This window comes from Lutjanus erythropterus, chromosome 20 (assembly GCF_056507025.1).
Source record: "Lutjanus erythropterus isolate fLutEry1 chromosome 20, fLutEry1.hap2, whole genome shotgun sequence".
Lineage (NCBI taxonomy): Eukaryota > Metazoa > Chordata > Actinopteri > Lutjaniformes > Lutjanidae > Lutjanus > Lutjanus erythropterus.
In genome coordinates, this window is record NC_139336.1 from 15,933,568 (window position 1) to 15,953,978 (window position 20,411).

Below are 20,411 nucleotides of genomic sequence, written 5' to 3' on the forward strand. Positions count from 1 at the left end.
CATGTAAGAAGATAAAAACATGCATACAAAAAAAAGGGGCACAAACAAAGTCCAATTAAGTTGTATGTGTGGATGTCCAAGACAAAGCCCTACCTTTAGCCCACAAAACATCTACTTTCTGCATATAAAGAATACCATTTAGTCTGTTTGTGTGTGTTCTGATCAAAGGACATGGCTTTGAGGCATACAGTATGTTTACCAATGGCTGTGCACGCCTCCATGTCAAATACAAGCAGGTCCTACTTCCAATAAAAAGTGCTGCCTGCCTGACTTGTTCATCTACTCTGCAGTTTCAGGCTCTCTGAACGAGTATGTGAAATATTAGACATTTCAGACTCCACACAAAGCGATTTCCATTGATTACAGCAGCAGAATCACTTTGAATTCCTGCAATTTATAGGCAATCAAGCCACATGAATAGACCAACCAGTGCAAGGCCACAGAAGTATTATGATGAATGACAGAGAGGAGCTGATAGGATAATTTTGAATGTGAGATATGAAAGCGGGTAGAGAAGAGTCAGAAAGAGGAACATTGATTTACATCGACATTATAGACAACACTGAGCCCAACACTAGCCCGGCCATCAAAAGAATTTTTAGTAGAGTAATACTGTAGTTTCAGTAATTTCTGTGACAGACAATTGGTTGATATCACTGAAAAATAACTGAAAAATCCAGTATTTTCCCCTAAAGAGGATGACAGCGTCAGTATCAACTGCTCTCCAGTTCACTGTCCTACACACAGACTTGGAATAATGGATTTTTTTCCCCCTGACCCTTATTGAATTTAATTCTCTCTATGTGTAACTTTAAAAGTACTTCATGATGTTATTGTGAGTGTCCTATAAAATAGCAGAAAAGCTGAAAATTGGACTGCGCTACAGAGCCAGTGAGTCAGCTTGATGATGGCAGTGATGAGATGTCTGCAACCTTTTCTCTAGTTTCTAACTGCACAAGCTTCACTGACCTAACTGTTACTAATATCACACTTCACACTTTTGTCTTTTCTTTCTTCTCTCCAATTTAAGCTCATGCTTTTATTCTCCTAATTTTGAGTGTCGTAAAATCTTTACCATAATGGCAGATGTAACGAAACAAGTGATGTAAAAGAGGTAAATGATGTAAGGAAGCTGAAACAACATTAAAAGACATAAGACAAAAACAATCAACTCATTCATCACATCTCATGTGTCCATATCTGTCTTCTCTCCCCCCTCCACCCCATTCTCCTCCAGTTCTTCAACTCCAGTAACCCACTGGAGCTTATCCAAAGTCCAGTCCTCATCTTCACCACTTCACTTTTCACATTTCTCATCTCAATTTTGCACGTCAATTGAATAATTTTGTACACTCTGATTGAAATGATGTAATAAGACATTAGACATTCTATTTTTATATTTTGAGTACATTTCAGAGCCTGTACTTCTTCACTTTTACTAGAGTAAAGACGTTGAATTTGTACTTTTACCAGAATTGTTTTTCACACAAGTATCTGTACTTCTACTTGACTACAGTATGTGTGGACCTCTGTTTGTTATTTATTGTGATGCCTGACTTTATGCTTTTGTCAAGTTCAATTTTTCACGGTGAAGTCAAATTTCCACTCTAGATTCAAAAAGGTGGGCAATACAGCTGCTCAACTCAATTTAAAGCACCTTGAGTTGCATGCATTTTTTATCAGAAAAGTGTCTTTCCTCCCAAGACAAAGAATACGGATGTTTTGCGGACAATCATCTCTGCAAATGAATGAAATGACTGTTTATCAGATTAATAAGGAGTGTTTTAATAATTTCAAAACTTTATTTTAGATTTAGAAATACATTTTTCTATAAAAATAATGAATTTTAATTTAATGTCATTTTATATAACATCAGCCTTCATTTTTGGCCCACGCACCTACATCCAGATTAATTTTTAGCCCTTCATAGGAAAGATTTTGGACACCTCTGCTCTATCCTTAAAATTGAAAGCCTGTCTTACTTTTTCCCTCTCCTCTCTTTCTTTTCATGCTTTCTCTCTGTCATGTCAGACTTAATTTAAGACTTAAGTTAAAAACTGGAAGAACAAATGGAAAAAAGGTTGAGTTATGAGCTGAGTTATATTGGGTGTGCAGGCAATTAATGCGTCAGAATGTGTCACTTTGTGCATTTTTAAGGCTTTAGCAAGCAAATTTGTTCTAATCAGCCATCATATTTCCTCTGAAGTGACAGCATGAGGGAATTCAGAGGCATAATTTACAGTCGGTAAGGCAGCAGCTCTTTATTGTGTTTTGATGCATTAAGAGATGTGCGTTGACTCTGACAAAGCAAATAAACCAAATCTGCTAAATTTAAGCAAGTGAAATTATTCAAATTTCATCAGTTCACTTCAACACTTTGCATCTGTTTGTGTGTATGTGCATGTGAGTGTGTCTCCCGTGCGGATCACTGTGGTCTCTCTGGGGTTTATGTAACCACTTTAGGGAGCTTAGCTGAGGCCTACGATGTGCTGGACTCACAACACACACACAGACACAAAACAGCATCACATATTTTAAAGTTACAGTCATCATATTGAAAAATGCACAGACATGCAGAGATACAAATACAATCCAAATACTAATAATAAATGATCAGGCTTTATCATTTTGAGTGTTCTGCAAAATAAAATCCTCTCTTCTCCTGCATGATGTGACCTTTCTCTGCAAAACATCCTCACACTCATCTCCTTCTCGTGTTTACTTCTCTCTCTGATGCTGCCGCCAATAATTTGAGCCAAGTTTGTACGGTATCCTCTCTCCCGCCGCAGACCCATCTAAATTATTAATCCTGCAGAGAACACACGCGTGCCCACCAACATACACACAGTACACACACACGCATTCGTGCAGAGGCGAGTCAGTGCGCTCAAATGTACACAAGATGCTTCCATTTCTCTCGCTAATTTCTGCAGCGCTGTCTTGAAACACGGTGTGCATGCCAGCAGTGAAGCGATGCCATGAAAAATAAGATTGATTTTTACGCAGCTTGGCTCTTTTATTGAGTGACATTAGATTCAGTGATGGAGATGAAGGGCACGCGAGAGAGAGAGGGAGGGAGAGAGAGAGATGCATGTCATCTAAGTGATTAAAGCTGCCAATGTAGGGCGGTGCATGTGTGTTGCAGACACAGCACGGGTATGGGTGGATTAAAAAAACACAGAAGATCAGACTGCACCACAGTTATCACAGATATGGACAGGAGAAGGACGTAGAGAGAAGAGAACTGGACAAGATAAAACCGAATTGGAGGAGATTCGTGAGTTAGTGAGAGGGAGACAAAATAAAGCGATCAAACTCAGACTGACAGAGGAGGAAAAGAAGAGTGCAGAATCAATAGATGACTGAGAGAAGGAGGTGGAGTGGAAGAGAGATGTGGGCAACAGGATACAGAGATCAACTCAAGAGAAAAGAGGCAGTGGCAAAGAATGAATGAGGAGTGAAAATGTTAAGGAGAACAGAGAAAGAACAGCAGTGAATCAGTCAGTACACTTAGATGCACCCGATAATTCAATTATGAGTGGGGTGAAGCGATTGTTGTAACTGTCATTTAAAGCAGCTTATGGAACTCAAATTGTAGTTGTAATTATAATAAGCATAACCTGGTTATTTATTAGTTTTCTATTAGAGAGAGCGATTCTCAGCTCATGTAATGGCAGTTTCCCATCAGAAAAGGCTGTTCTGATGACAAATAAAAGCAGTGAAAAGTGATGAAAACATCACTTTGATACAGTCTAGCGATCCTTTTCATAATGTTTTCACACACTTAGAATAACAATCTGAGCCTGTCACCCGAGTCGCACTTTGGTGGAGTGGCTTCTCTGCTTCCATCAGAGTTTGTTTTGCCAATTGTGGCGATTTACAGACTCGGTTTGTAAAGATTACAGCCTGCCGTGCTGTCGTGTTGCTCTGCGTACAATGACGCAGCTAAAAAACAAGAGCTGAAACTCAAACTCATTTCCAGCCCGGTCCAGACCTTTGAATCTGCTCACTCCAATTAATAAAGTGTAACGTGTTGACAAATCTTTGACTTTCAGCAGCTCTAATCCAAACTATCCCTTTAATCTTTTCTGTATTTTATTCTGCAAAAATTATTAAATTATTAAAAATGGTTAAGAATAGCCAGTTCCTTGTTTTGTCCAAGTCCAATGGCATATATAGTACAATGATATACAACAAAGAAAAGCAACAAATCTTCACAAGCTGGATCCAGAGAATATTTGACATTTTTTCTCACTAACTTAGATAACTCTATCATCAACTAATTATTTCAGCTAATAATTGCAGCAAGCCATTGCTTGTGTTTTTTAATATTGCATACCATGCTGATGGTGTCTCTTCCTCGCCACACAGCGTCCTTCCTCGTTCTCCTCCAATGTGGAGAGGCAGGGGCCACAGTGGGAGGAGCCAGGCTTGCAAAACTCACGTCCCTGTTTGGCACAGTCTATATGGCGAGGGCACTTACTGCCAGCTGCGTGAGAGAGAGAGAGAGAGAGAGAGAGAGAGAGAGAGAGAGCAACAACAACAGTTTCGTGAGTATCCAAACCACACTGTTGTGATGCAGAAGTGATGCTTTTAATGCAGCAGTTAAACAACAGTGGCCTCCACACAACAACATTTTAGTATTATAATCTTAAAGGGACCACAAAATCAAAAACACATTTTTCCCCCTGGCCTATAGCGCTACTTATTCATTCAGATTTTTTTGGTGAGAGTTGCTGAGTTTTGGACATATTGGTCATAGAGATAGAGATAGAGATGCCTTGTCTCCAGCACAATGGTACTAAATGGCACTTGGCTTGTGGTACTCAAAGGACCAAAAGAAAAAGAAAATTAGAAATTTCTTTCCTAAAATCATGACTGGATTTCTTAGGATAATCAACAGACTTTGTTGTGAGTGTAGGAGCTTTTTTTCCTGCAGGAACTACTTCCTTTCTACTAGAAAAAAAGTAGTTCCTACATGAAACTGCTCACTAGGCATAAATCTCTACGGGGAAAAAAATATGGCTTCAGTGAGTGAAAAGAAAAACTTTACACATTTGGAGATTTCAGTCCTGAGTCCCAGGTTTATAATTTTAACAGCGTAAGCAATGGAATGAAGTGCTGGTAATGTTGCCCGAGGCTTGTACTGTCACTGAAATAGAGGCACTGCTTGAATATGAAAACATCTTGCCACAGCAAGGTGATCGATGTCTGCAACGGGACAAGGTGGTCTCCATCATGAAGCTAGAGAATAGAATATATGCCATAATAGATGATGCTGCCCAGTAAGACACTGAGGACGGAGGATATACAGAGACTTTTTAACTCTGCATGTGAAGACACAGCCAATATGCCTGACAGTAGGTAATAATACATCACTGAAATAGACTTTATGGGTAGATTTACAAATATAATTATGAAATGAAATTTATTTTTCAAACTCAAAATGTCTTCAAACTAATGAAATACATTTAGAGTCATTACTGAAAAACTTTGGTTTTAATAATAGCAAACTACGCATGCATGCACGAGGCCCGCTGTTTGTGTGGAAATGAGTACTATAAATGCTCTCAAAAAGAGCTGCTTCAACTTTGTGAGCGACGCTCCTTTCATTAGTGGATGTGTCAGCTCTTCAGCCCCATTCAGAGACAAAACATCTGCCCTCGAACGCAGCATCTGCTGATGTCAGAATTATATCACAACGTTGCTGGGTTTCTGAAAATAGCTTTTAGTGATTGCTATAACCTCATCATGGCTTCCATATGGGCGAGGTTTACCAGATAGGACAAGAATGTTTGAACAGCAAGAAAAGTACATTTTGAATAATTTTCTGCCCGAGCCCCACCTGTTTATCAATCCAGGTTAGGTTACACCAAAGTAAAGAGTGATCTACAGCTGCGCTCTCACAGATCTGCCCGCAATCAGGTTAGATAATCACTTGACCTGATTGCTGCCAGTTTGACACAAAAACAGAGCCCACACATCCTATTTAGCTCTATATACAACTTCACACACACAGTTTGAGAGACACACAAGGGGAGAAGTGGGTCACACAACCACAGCAGGTGTGTTTGGTAGCAGGGGGCAGGTGGAGCACTGAGACGCCATCAGAGCGGATAATGAGCCCGGCAGAGCTGCACAGCGGGAAAGCTAAAGGTGAACAGCACAGCAGGTGTTGATACTGGCACAGCAGACAAGGGGTGATGTGAGGTGGATGTAAAAGAGGGGATGAACCAAGTATTTTAGAGGGATAATGGGTCTCAAAGGTTGGCATTGTTCAAGTTTATAGGTGACACATCAGTGCTGTGAAAACCATCTTTACGAGAAAAAAAACCCTGAAAAGAAATCGTTTGAACTGAGAGTTAATATTCTTTATTTTAAAAACAAACTTATAGTTTTCTGCTAACAACACAGTGGTATCACTCCTCCGTCTTAACCTCACTTTTTTTCAATTGCTACATAGAAAGAAGAGAATTAGACATAAGAGGAGGTCAGTGAGGGAGAAACCTCAGTGATCTCCATGGCAATGAGGCCTGTAACAACAGAGAAAATGTGTTATTGAAGGAGCACATGCGCAGACCAGGAGTGCTGCAGAGATAAAGAGTAGATAGAAGAGGGGCTCTGCTCGGCTTTTTGTTCCTGTGTACACATTTTTATCCCCATTTATACTGTGATTAAAGCTACTACAAGCAGTTTTTAAGGGGTTATGAAACAGATTTTTGGTGATTTTTCTCTCAATTTAATACTGATGCCTCTATATGACCTACATAAGCAAACATGACCCTCCATGAGAAGACTGGTTATTTCTATATAATTATTATTAATGGCTGTCACTGGGTCGGATTCTCTGTGAAATCACAAGAAACAAGTATACTTACTTAGATCATTTTGTTTTTGACATTATTTAGTGTGATTATTACTAAATGATTATTATAAATTGTCAGAAAATGTTGAAATATGTCAATCAGAGTTTCCCAAAGCCCAAGATGACATCCTAAAATGTCTTGTTTTGTCCACAACCCAAAGATATTCAGTTTATTGTTATAAGAGTAAAGAAACCAGAAAATATTTACATTTAAGAAGCTGTAATCAGAGAATTTTGACTGTTATTCTTAAAAAAGATCCACCTAAACACAAATCAACATCAGTTCGAGTGCAGGCTATATTTAGACTATCTTCACCTCTTTACTTTGTAGTCAGGCATCTGTTTCTGAAGGGAAACCCTTATAGAAGTCAAATATCGCTCTCTCCAAACCAACTCAACTATGTAGGCATAATCAGTAATTTTACCTTTGAAAACACAGGAGTTGCTGGTCTACCACTGTCTCGATTTTTTAGTTTGTTTGTGTCACTGTTTAACGTTGCTGTTTTAAAAGGATGGTTCAGATTCACCCAAGTCACACAATAACCCAAAGAAACAGATCGAAGCAGTGATAAAACCCAGATTTTTTTTCAGGTAGACCTTTTTTAAGTGGATAAAATACATTTTGGGGCTGATTCTGTTCACAGAAGTTCATTTCTAAGCCTTTTATTGTCTCCTTTTCACTAACAAAGTAAAATGTTGCTTTTTTCTGCATTTTGTGGACTGCTTTTGGTCTGTTTTTATACGGTCATGGTAAATTGTATTAATGCAAATTTCTTTGTATAGGCTAAATATGATGCACTGAAAGAGGAATTCAACTACATTTTGAAAAGATTTATAAATTTTTGTATTACACAATACCTGCTGCAATAAACATAAAAAAAATCTAAAAACATCTACACTAATCAACACTACTGGAAGCTACAAACAAATACTAATGAAATGCACATTGCACATACCCATACAAACACACACACACACACACATTTTGAGAAGTGAAGTTCACACATCATCAGGGAGGTGACACACTCGTGCACATCTTCTTATGTCACTAAGTGGTCTGCCGCAGGGAGCAAGTGGTGGAGTGACGCAGGTGTAATCTGAGGAGCTTTGTTTTCCTTTCTGTTTGTGTTAAAGATAGAGAAAGACAGAAAGAACAGGAGGCTGCTGATGGGAGATAATGAGCATTTCTATTTTTTTTTAACACCTGAGGGTTAGTGGTTTATTCACTGCTGTATATCTGGGTAGAAAAGCAAATGTTTTGATTAGTGCCATGAATCACATTGCTCACAAGACTAACATGCAGGTAGACAGCTCCCTGAGCATGTTGTTTTAAGTCACGCTCTCTTTTTCTGTTCCCACGGCCAAGCTATTGCCAAATTATTCCACATCAGTGTGAGTGTGACATGCTCATGTGCCGAGCCCCCTCATTCTTGATTAGATCCAAGTACGCACTCTTCATTATTTTTCTCTCCTCCTCTTCCCCTTAATTGTCACGGCTTCTATTTTTACATGCCACGTGCCTTCCTTTAATTTCCCCTCAGGTATCAAACCTTTGTCTGATCGTTTCAAGTGTGCTTATTGATTTCCAAGGCAATGACCTCAGAGGCAGAAAGATCATCACCAGAAATAGACCGTTCTGTTCCTATTGTTATTTTATATGAGCGTGTACAGTTTGTGTCACCACATTGAGTGAATGGAGTGAAATTCGTTCTTGGGCACATGTCTGTGCACATGGTCATGCCATAAGCCTATGTAAGATTTCATGCAAAAAAAAACCCCCCAAAAAACCACGCAGATTCATAATATGACTGAAACAGTGTTCTTATGCTTCTGCACTGACGACAGAGGCTGGAGGCTTTATGTTCTTGGTTTGTCTGTACATCTGCACGTGTGTAGGATGGCAATGTTGTTCAGTCAGTTGGTTGGTCAGTCCACCACTTGACCCAGACTGAAATATCTAAATAACTATTTACAGTATTGCTATGAAATTTTGGATGGGCATTCATGGTTCGATGACGCGACCTGATAACTGACTTTTTATCTCACACAAATGTAGCACAAAAGTTGGTGAATGTGGTAAAAGTTATATCTGTTAAACATCAGCATGTTAGCCCACACAGCTGAAAGCACTGCTGTGCAGTATGGCCGGGCGATATGAACAGCAATCAATTTATGCTATTTATTCATTTATTTGGGTAAGCAAGCATCATTGATTAAACCGTATTCAATTTCAGTTCACATCATTAAACTTTGATTGACTAAACTGAGATTAGTTTTTAATCTCTCTCCTTATTTAACTAATTTACTCATTTAAACCTAATATTGTCTCTAATCCTGAGCTAATCTTAGTTTAAATTAATCTTTGTTGATGCAACCTAGTCCTAAAGTTCTGGACCATTTGCTTTTAGATTTATTACCAGCGATGTCCAAGATACACACCATTGTATTTTATATGATGAGACTGCATATTCTTCCCTCCAAGAGAGATTTGATGCTCACTGGCATCTTATTATCTATAAAGCCCTTACTGGACAATATTACCTTTCAGATTTGCTTCATCACTCAGATGGGCTTTATGAAACCTGCTGAACTGACTGACTCTTGCGTCATGTTGTTAGGTCTGAACTTGGAAAGACTGTTTTTAATGCACCTCACTCACAAAACACAGCATCATCTTGAAATCAGTACACTCTAATTTAAGAAATTTAATCTTAAAACTCTCAACATTTACTTGTAGTTGTTTTACATAACTGTATTTTATTTTATTTGATTTATCTATCAAATTATCTACCCTAATCAGAAAGTCTCCTTATTATAATGAAGCTAGAATCTAAGTCCCTCTGGTCAGCACGTCATCATTATTCAACATACATATATATGTATACACAAACACACACTCACACACAAACCTATTCCATGTGTGCTTCATTATGAATGTATGAGGCAGACCAGCAGTGAGAAAAAGAGGGTGGGAAAAAGCATATAAAGTGTGAAAATCAGGCAAGAGCTGCAAACACATGCAAGAACACCTTTTGTTATAATGACATTGTGCAGGATAGATTAAAAAAAAAAAAGATATAATTTTACTAAACTCACGCTTACATAACACCACTTATTCTACACACAGCTGAACAAATAAAGATGCTCATCATGATAATCATATGACAAAGCAGCTCAATTCTATTTGCCAGCATAACAAAGGAGCAACAGAAGTGAATGTCAAGTCGCCATAGGAGGTGGCCTTGCACCAACATGCCTCCCACACAGTGCTGTGCGCTAATTAGAGAGCTCAATCAAGGAGACGGAGGAAGAGAAATACAAAACAAGAGACACACATACAGACAGACAGGGAGTCGGAGACTGAAGAAAAACAGAAATGAAAAACCTCCACACACGTTCGTGCAGTGCACCAGGTCTTTCGATAATGGCGAAGACAGCGGAGGTGTGAAAACAGATTATATAACTCAGGGACTCAGAAAGTAGTCCTTGGAACGAGTGAAAATGACTTTCCTAACCATCTGCTGCTGCTGTTGCCAGGCTGTGTGCTCAGCAGCAGCTCTGCCAGGAAGAACTGAGAGGCAAACAGAGGCATTCTCACACAGCCTGGCAAACACCTACTCTCACAGACATACACACTCTCAAGCAAGCGAGCGAGCGAGCGAGCACACACTTTCATGTCACTGCTTACTTGTGCTCCGTCAAGCTGTTCTACAGAAAGAATACAACAAAAGTCACCCCAATCTGTAGATGTGCGTGTGTGTGTTTGTAAGACAAAGATTTAGAGAGGAAGTAGGAAATGGGCAGGCCTGGTGGATCATACACTGCCATTGTTTGCGTTTCCTGACCCTCAGGAAGTAAGCCAAGCACTCCAAATCAAGTGGAAACATTAGCTCTACTTGGTGCTCTTCACTTGATATGTAACCACACAGTTTATTTCCACATGGATAAAGTGTGTGTGTGTGTGTGTGTGTGTGTGTGTGTGTGTGTGTGTGTGTGCTCATGTGTGTGCCTTTTTGCGTCACCATGCTGCTATGCTCCTGTTTACCCACCATACCTCACTCTCAAAAGACAAAAACAAACAAATGCCAAGCAGCCGGTTTCTAGTGTTTTGTTTTCATTGGCATCAACTGGGACGAGCCTCGGGATTAGAAAATGTGATGATATACTTTGTAAGCCATGAAACAATATACATTTGTCATTGTCAAAGATTTATCCATACTATTTACTCAGAGGTACAAATCTTTTTTTTCCACTCTGGCCATTCATGCACAAATGTGGGATTTGTTGTAAAGACTACATGAAAACACAGTTAATCACTTTTGAATGTTTTAGATAAAAACGTAAGGGTTCCTTAACTGTTTTTTATGCAACAATATGAAGAAATGCTTTGATTTTTCAGAAATGTATTTTAATAATTTCAATAATCAATTAGCCAAAAACAAAAAAAACATGTCTTGTTTTATCTAAAAAGTGGTTCTGAATTGATTTCCCAGAAAATGTTCAATATTATTAGATGCTGATAAAGTTAAATAGAACTACATATGTTATAAAATGGTTACCCCATCCAGGCAAGTGAGTCACAAAGCTGCCTGATCGAAAATGTATTTATTAGCGGTTATCAAATAACAAAAAGTTAATTGTCATGTTTAATCTAGGGCTGCAATGTCTATGAAATGAAATGTCAGAAAATAACATCAGTTCCATAACTAAAGATGTTCAGTTTAATATGATTATTTTTGTTCTACACAAAAAAAATGACTGATGATTAATTGATAATCAAAATAGTTTAATTCTTTTCATTACTAGGCAAGTGAATTGCTAGATTAGTGGCGCGACCTTGTCCTTTACAGACAAGATGAGGGTGAACATAAAAATGGGGATTTATTATCTTGTATTATGCCTAACATTGGTGGATCATAAAACATCAGGTATGGAATTAATCTGCAGATACTCCAGTTTAAGATGAAACAAAACTTTTCTATGGATGCCAGTTTTTGAGCCACAACAAAGACCAAAACGTGTCCTGCAAAAGACTTGGTAAGCCTTGTTTTTTGCGTAGCCTACGCAAGATTATCTGCAGTCAGATTTGGACACACCACCAAACACATGATCCCCTCTAGGCTTATGCCTGGCAGAGATAATAATTAGGATATTTTGTGCAAAGTACAACTTGAGTGAGTTCCTTCCTTTGGCTTTGCTTTGGCATTAAAACAGCATCTGATTGGATTCTGAGCCAGGCTAAACGCTGACGAATGCAAAGCAAAGCAAAAGTTTCAGAATCAACTGCCTAATTATTTTCACAAAGAAAATTCCTCAGTCAGTCTTTACGTCTTTAATGACACAGCAGAAACGCTCCCACATCAACTTAGATAGCTTCAGTTCTTAGAAAACTGTGTCATAAACCCCTGAGCCTGAATCAGAGAACTAATGCATGGAAACTGTCAGCCTTATCAGTTCCAGTATATAGGTGCTGGTTTCCCACCATAATCTGATGCTGTGACTACATGTAAAATGTCCTGCCACAGTTGGTGGAAAATGGGACATGACTTAGCACTGTTTAACACACAGACAAGATATGTCACAGTGCTGAAGCAGGAAACACACTGGTGTGTAGAGAGGTGCAGATCAAGAGGAAGTGAATGGAAAAAAGTCCAAGAATTTCATCCTTGACTGAAGAGAATTTTGTAGAGGAACCAGGCGGAACGAGTCTTTGTTTGTCCCTTCTTGTGGTGCAGTCATATCTTTTCTGCCTTATCTCTGCCTGTGTCTGTCATTTTTTCTTTCCTGCTGCAGTTACTTCTGTCATGCCAGACAATGATGAGTCTAAGCCATTACACAGGGGCTAATTACTGTGTCATTATCATTAGAGCGGAGCAGAGCAGCACAGCCTGCAGCAAACAGAACAAAGGTTAAAGGGATTTATACAATGGCAACAAGTAGGTGGCAAGAAAGCTCCCTAATTTAGTGTGTTTTTTCATTTCCTTTTTCATGGGCATCGTGCCTGTTGGCCTACAGCTGGTTACATTAGAGCTGAGAGTGTTTCTTTAACTGGACTGATCAATGAAAACCATTGAGCTCAAGATTGCCTTAAAATTAGATTTCATCAGAAAACATTTTTTAAACTCAGTGTCATCAAAAGTACGTGCTGTGGTATTTACAGACAGATTTCTGAGTATGAGCACTTCAGAGGAACTGTCAGCACTGATGTTCATGCTTCAGATAGTATTGGTGCTTCCATTTACATCATGTAATGCAGATCATTCTTGGTAAGGATGTGGTTTCACACAAATGCAAACCTGTGCATACAAAACCGCTGACATATGAAATAAATGGGCTGCTATCCAATCTCTTAATTTACATCACAGGATTGGCTCGACAAAAGACACAACTGCTGGTACGACAATTATAGTTAGGGGGTGGTATAAAAAACTAGGGGACCATGGTGTGATTCATTCAAGCTAAAATGTGCTGCCCCTGGCTTTGTCTAATGTCTTTAGGTGCAATGTAAGTTGATTAATTTAGGGCCTCTCATTTCCTGGAGAGGTCTGGTAGTCGACAAATGAAGAAGCCAAAGGCTGGGCAAAGGAAGACAGACAGCAAGAGAGGGCAGTGGTTTGAAGAAGCAACCACAGCAGAGCCTTGGCCAACCACTCGAGCTGAGACAGCAAGGACCACAATGGGGCAGATTGATAAGTCTTTCCTGGCTGTTGCGTAATTTTAGCACCACCATATAAGTCAGTGGTCATTTTCCCTTTTCTCTCACTGAGGAATGATGGTTATGTAAAATCCCCTCAAATACCACACAAGCTACAAAACAGGTCCATCTGAAACCAGAGGCTTGTTAGCTTTAAACTGCCTTTTATGAATGACTTCCTGAAAGTACTGAGTTCATATACAATATGCATCAAAGGTTAAAAAAAAGACGGAGAATAAGATTCAGTGATCCTAAAAGCTCCTTGAAAGCTTTTTAGAGGTGCTATTATTTTTGATAAATCTGGACAAAGCAAGCCCACTCCAATCAGAAAGCTTTCCACTTAAAGATTTAATACTGACAGATGTCAGCTAACCCATGTTGGTCTTTTATTTGCATACAATCATAAGCAAACTACAGGCATAATAATAGTCTTGACATAGCAGTAATTGTGTCTCTTTGACATTATTTTATCTGACGGGGCCATTTGTTGAATACGGAAACTTAAAATTAAACTTCACTGAGTAAAAAAGAAAAAAAAACATGTTTTGTATCTAATTAGTTATTAGCAGGAGTATCACAATTACAATATTCGAAAATAAACTGAAATGAGTTTTCCGTTTCAAGAATCAAATCAAAAGGCAGAATCGGCACCCCTGCCTACGTGTACATGACCATTGCCAGGGCATAGAACCAATGACCTGTTGATCTTTACAAATAAAAACCCAATAGCCTATGAACTTTTTTATCAGTTGCTTATCTAATTATTGTTAATGATTTGTAATAATTGTGGAGTGAGGGGAAGTCCAAACATTTTTCAGCTTCTGAAGCAGAAAAAAGTTTGGGAACCACTGTCTCAATTGTGGAATGTCTATGTGATCAAATAACATAATCATGTAAACTAAGGAACAGAGACTAAACCTTTTTCATATCTTTGTCTGAGGGCAGCCCACGGTCTCAGACTTTGACAAACCATGATGTAAGCGATGAACAATCACTTGTTTCATGGGAAATTTAATCTCCAGTTATATGAAGAAACGAATCATTACGTTTGAAGATGGTCATCGACTCAGAGGTTTTTATGTCCCCCGGCAGAGTGAAAGTGTCCTTCCCCCTCACCTTTCATTGCTCTCAATTCCCACTTCAACGCACATGATTGTGCTGCAGGGCAAAAAAGGTGATTGAAAAACACTGAGGCCAGTGGTTGTGTGTGCGTGTGTGTGTGCGTGTGCATGTGTGTGTGTGTGTGTGACATTGAAGATATGGATCATTAAGGCTTCGTCCTGGTGGAAGAAAAGGCCGGAGGCAGTGGCTCCCTGAATAATAATCACACCAGTTCTGTGTGGGTTTGGTGAATGACAAACCTGGCATTTAAACGTGGCAGCACAACAATGACCGGGGCTGAATTAGAATATTAAGAGGTGAAGGTGATGTTTCTACAGCGAAATGCTAAAAGTAGAACAGAAAGAACATACAATTAAATGTTTTTTTTTAAATCTAGTATAAAAGGTGACTTCTCTGGTGCTGCCAATTCAACGTGCCTCACTGAGCCTGAATTATACAACATGATAAGGTAATTAATTCTGTAACTTGGCCGGTAACGTGGACATATTTTATGTAATCAACTGGTTTATGCAGATTTTGGATAGTTTCTGTCCTAAGAACCCAGTGTTCTGTGAAAGCTTTCTGACATATTTGCACATGATGATGTGGCGATGTGTGCTGAATCAACCACCTGATTGCTATGCACTTCATGCTGTTGTCACACTCATCCTGAAACCTGACTCGCTACAGTTACTGAATGTGCTTTTTGAGGTCCTCTGATTTATTTAATTGTTAATAAAGTGCTACTTACTGAAAAAGAGCCTGTGGAGTAGATATGACTCCAGTAAAATGCCTGTGCAGCAACATTATGTAATGTCCTATAGGGGTGAACAATTCTGAAAAACAGTTTAATTGTGATTATTTTTTACTGATACGACAATTACAATATAATTTGCAATATTAGAGGGGATTTTAATTTTTACACCATTCTTTTCATTCTATGATTAAGATGTAGAACATGATGTGCGGACCAGGACAACTCTGCAGCACAGCTGGGCTCAATCTAAAGCTATAATATGTAATATTTCCTTATTACAATGTCTAAAAACTCTAGACATATGTTATATATTTTACTATGTTGCTGACTTTTATTATCCCAAATGTTTCCAACAATGTTAAAATACAGAGAAATACATTTATTAAAGGTAAAAGTGTGTTTCCTGCTACCCCTTGCTAGCTAGCTAGCGTGAGGAAGGAAACTGGAAATCATGACTAAACGTAACATAAATAAAAACTTTATTACTCTGCTCATGAACACAATTTCTGCCTGAATCATGTCAGATTTTCATCAGCAATGATGGTTGTTTAAGAGCGAAGAAAACAACTCCCATGATCCCATGCTACTTCACAACGTCATTAAACTACATCTTTCGTACTGTTTTAATTTGAGAGAGACCCTTGGCTGCAGAACTTAAATATTGTATGTTTACATCAAAACTATATTGTAACACACATTTTTCCTTTAAAACAAATATTGCATCTCTTGCGATTTGAAAACTGCAGTCGGCCATATTGCACTTGAGAAAATTTTGATTAATTGTTCAGCCTTATTGTGCTGTCATCGTTTATTTCACACCAGAGTGAAAGGTGAAAATGAAAGGTGCTCTTTTGCCATGTCTTGGTAATTTAACACAAACAATAGGCTGCATACTGATATGCTGTTACATCCCCATTCAGTGTAGCAAGTGTCAAAACCTGTCATCCATCACAGACAAAATCCTTTGACTGCTGACACCAGACATACTATTCTTATCTGAACATGTAAAACAAGAGACACGTTTAAGGTGTAATGACAGTTGGTCTCCATCTTGTACAAATTCTTTTTTTTCTGACACTGGAAAATTTCTCTTTGTCACCAAACCGCAATACTGTTTTTTTAGCATGACCCTTGCATTTGAATTTTGGTTTGCGAGGAGACGAGAAGTGGAAAATTACTGGATTTTACCCCACGGGGGAAAAAACAACAGCTGACGGTGCGTCACATCCTCTTTGTTGTGCACAAGCAGAATTAAGCTTCATGCACAGATTTTAGCAGGCTGGAGAGAACCACTAGATGACTGGCTGTGTGGATAGGTTCACGTTCAGGTGGAAAAATACATATGAAAACCTAGAAATTCGCACAAGTCTGTTTCGAGGCTAAAGCAGTAAATGTTGAGTGTGAGTGCAGTGTGTGTGTGTGTGTGTGTGTGTGCGTCCCTCAGATAAAGGCTAAAGATTACATGTGAGAGTCCAGCTGTTGGTTCTCCCACAGGGTTTCTGTGTTAAAAGCTGAGAAGCAGATAATCTCCACTGAACGCATTGGCAGCAATCATCACTGTGTGGACACACATTACAACCACACACACAGACACACAAAACAGGCATAGACAGTAAGTACTCCAATACATACGTTTCCACTATGTACAACAGCTCACAGTAGTTTCTAGACTAAGGATTAACCAGTTACTCAGTTTAGAAAAGATAAATTTAAAAATTACTGTTTTCATAAATATTTTGTTTGGTTACAGCTCATGCAAATACAGTTACAGTTCAAAATATATTCAAAAAGTAACAGTTGCTTATTTTTCTCATTACAAATATTGTAAACTAAATTTTTTGGGAATTTGTTGTTGCTACTTAGATGTTTCTTTCCAGATCTTTCTGGTTCTTTTACAAACAGCTCTGACAAATCCTACTGAATCTACGCAATGAGCAATATTGTGTTTAACATTACACTTACAGTTTAACAACAAGGTTAATGACCAAATGAAGGGCACTAAAAAAGTAAACTTTCAAATGTATTTTCAATAATTAGAAATAAAAAAAGAGACGCGGAGCAAAATATATCGCTAATGTATTAATGATTTATGTTAGCTTCAATATCCAAGGACAGGATTTACATCAAAATACTAATTAATGTTAGTTATTAAAGTGGTGATTTAAAGATTGTTAGTAAAACCTCACGGTCTAAATTGTGAAATTAAATAAAATTAATACACAAACCCTCATAGGTTTTAATATAGGCATATAAATTGATATGCCAATATGATATAGCTGGTTGGGCTCTAGTATTGTGTTTAAAGGTACAATGAGACATTTTTAACTGCTTATAAGACCATATCAGTTTATTACTGATGTCTCTGTAAACGTTAACAAGAGACTGGCTATTTCTGTACTGTTGTTCTTAATGGCTGTCACTGGGTCAGACTCTCCCTGAAATCAGATGGACGGAGCCTGTGTTTACATTTTCCCAGGCAAAGTTTGACTAAGTAGCATGTTAGCCACTTAAAAACAAGCAGACGGAAATAGATCATTTTATTTTTGATGTTATATTTTGTGACAATTATGGTGAAAACATTACCTTTGTTGTCTAAAGGGGCCTCCAAAATCAACAATATGAAAGTTTATTGCCCTAGCTTTAAAATGACCCTTTAGACACTCAGTGGCATCACTCTCATAGGTGTTTGTCATTATTTTAATCATTATATACAGGTTAATCAAATTATCAAAGTCATGCTAAGTCAATGAATAAATAAAAAGAAAAAAAATGCACCTCCTTCTCACAAGAATACTCGTTATGGTTATTTTAACATGGAATTCCAATTAAATACCAGTCTGCATTACAGCTAGATAATCACTGACTAATCTCTAAGCATACAAGGAAATGCATTAAGTAACCTGACAAGGAAGAATTTTGTTGTCCATTGTTTTAGTTGTCCATTGTTTTTTCTTCCTTGTGCTCTTCTTCCACCCACTCAGAGGCACACCTACTTGTTTAACCTATCTAAAATGGCCATCTGAACACATGGGATATCCCGCACTACTGAGCGAGTTTATCAACAACAAAACTGACACCATAAACAATAAGAGATCAATAAAACACTGCACAGGTTCAAAAAGTCTTCTTCAGGATCTGTTTGTCATTGTAGTTAAAGATGCCCCAGTACTGATGAGACAGACAGTCGTGGGATATTAGAAAATGAGCTTAACACTAATAACTGTGGAGGTTAACTGACTGGTCTGGTGGAGGCTCTGCTGTGTGTTTGTTGTTGTTGTTGTTGTTTTTGTGTATTTACCTGGCAGGCCAGCACTGACAGGGAGGACACACAGCAGCACCGCGGCGAGCAGCAGCAGCAGCACCGAGGCCCGGCGCTGGCGTCCGTTCCGCGGGCTGGAGAGCAGCAGCATCCTCGGGGTCTTCTCGGGGACGGAGAACCGCAGACGGGGACGGAGGTTGCTGTCATTCCCCCATCACTCAAGTTCTATGACTGTATTTTTCTTTTGGTTATTTTTTTTTTTTATTAAGCGAGAAAGCAGACTACTCACAGCGATAAGCCGCACAGGTCGAGAGGAGGAGAGCGCAGTCCACGTACAGCCTGACTGCGCACTATAATCCGCGGCAGAGCTAAAGATAGCGGAGGTTCTCACTGAAGAGGAGGGATGTGTGTGTTCCTGCGCGTGTTTGACATGCTGCCTTCACGGTCTCCACGTAAACAGCCCAACTAAAAAAAACAAACGTGTCACCGAGGGTAGCACAGAGTTTCTCATGTTTGTTTGTTTGTTTTTGTTTGTTCTTTCTCAGCAAAGGACCCCTTACAACGACACAAAAGACACCGTGGACTCATGTATGATCCTTTGAATAATTTAATGTAGCCCTATTTTTACAGTTCTCCTTAGTTATGTGAAAGACCAACACAAACTAATAAAATATATATGTAAATATATATATATATATATATACATATATATTTTATATGACGCAGATACTAGACATGTTTTAAAATATTTGCACCATGTCAACACAGAATGTCCATAACATACACAAAGCAAGGGTGTGTTTCACTCATAAGACGAAGATATAAACGTGTCTGTAGGGGAGATGATGTATTCACTGAGATTGTGAGTGAGTGAAAGAACATGAGCTTATCTAAGTGTGCAAAGCTACCCTGCAAAGAGTTTTTAGGGAGTTTCGACTGCAACCTTTGACCTCTCTTGAAGATATAATAAGAAATAAAAGATAAAAGCTAAAGAAAAATAGAAAATATTGATAAATATCAATATCGAGGTAATTCATCAAAAATATTGTGATATTAGATTTTGTCCATATGAAATATGAAGCAAGTATGATGCTATCCCCATGACAACTGAGCAAACTGCGTCCATTAAGACAGACAACGACATATGGTTGAAACCTCCAGAGAAAAAAACAGCTACAGGGTGGGCATTAAGAAAGCGTTTTTTCTCTCTGTTTTTCCGTGTCAAAAATGCAATTTTAGGTGAAATTTTATCAGAATTCACAAATTCAAAGAAGCTTTATTGGCATGCAAAACAGATTTTGAACTACACATAATAAATAAATAATTTAAAATAAAATAGAAAATAGAAAAAGTAGACTTGTGGCAGAAAAAATTAAACAGTGAGAACTATATAAACACTGTACACATTTTTAAATGAATCTAAATGTTTCAATCATCTGTTTTTCTACTGAAGACATTTGACAACTAAATGTTGAAGAAAAAAATGAATGCCAGTTAAAACGCTGTAAAGGTCAGACAATAGACTGTCTCCACTCTCACATCGTGACAACTGAAACGTCAAAGGAAATTTCCACCCTTAAAATCATTTTTTTTATTATGAAATTCTTACAGTCGTCATGTTTCCTACAGTACCTGAAGGCAGCAGTTTACCGAGCGATTAGACAGCTCACGAGGTACGTGAAACGTGATGACGTAGAAAAACCGGGTTTAATAACATTAGACAGTATGATGTGCA

At 38.4% G+C, this 20,411-nt stretch overlaps 1 protein-coding gene across 1 annotated transcript in view; it reads right to left on the reverse strand.

Annotated features, from left to right (window-relative positions):
• npdc1a (neural proliferation, differentiation and control, 1a) overlaps positions 1–19,081 on the reverse strand; it is a 28,996-nt gene extending 9,915 nt beyond the window's left edge. The window contains exons 1-2 of the mRNA XM_084746388.1: positions 18,716–19,081; positions 4,340–4,489 (exon numbers count right to left, since the gene is read on the reverse strand). Of these exons, the coding sequence (XP_084602514.1) occupies positions 4,340–4,489; positions 18,716–18,827 (262 nt within the window). The 5' untranslated portion in view covers positions 18,828–19,081. The remainder of the gene's footprint in view (positions 1–4,339; positions 4,490–18,715) is intronic.
• Positions 19,082–20,411: the final 1,330 nt, after the last annotated feature.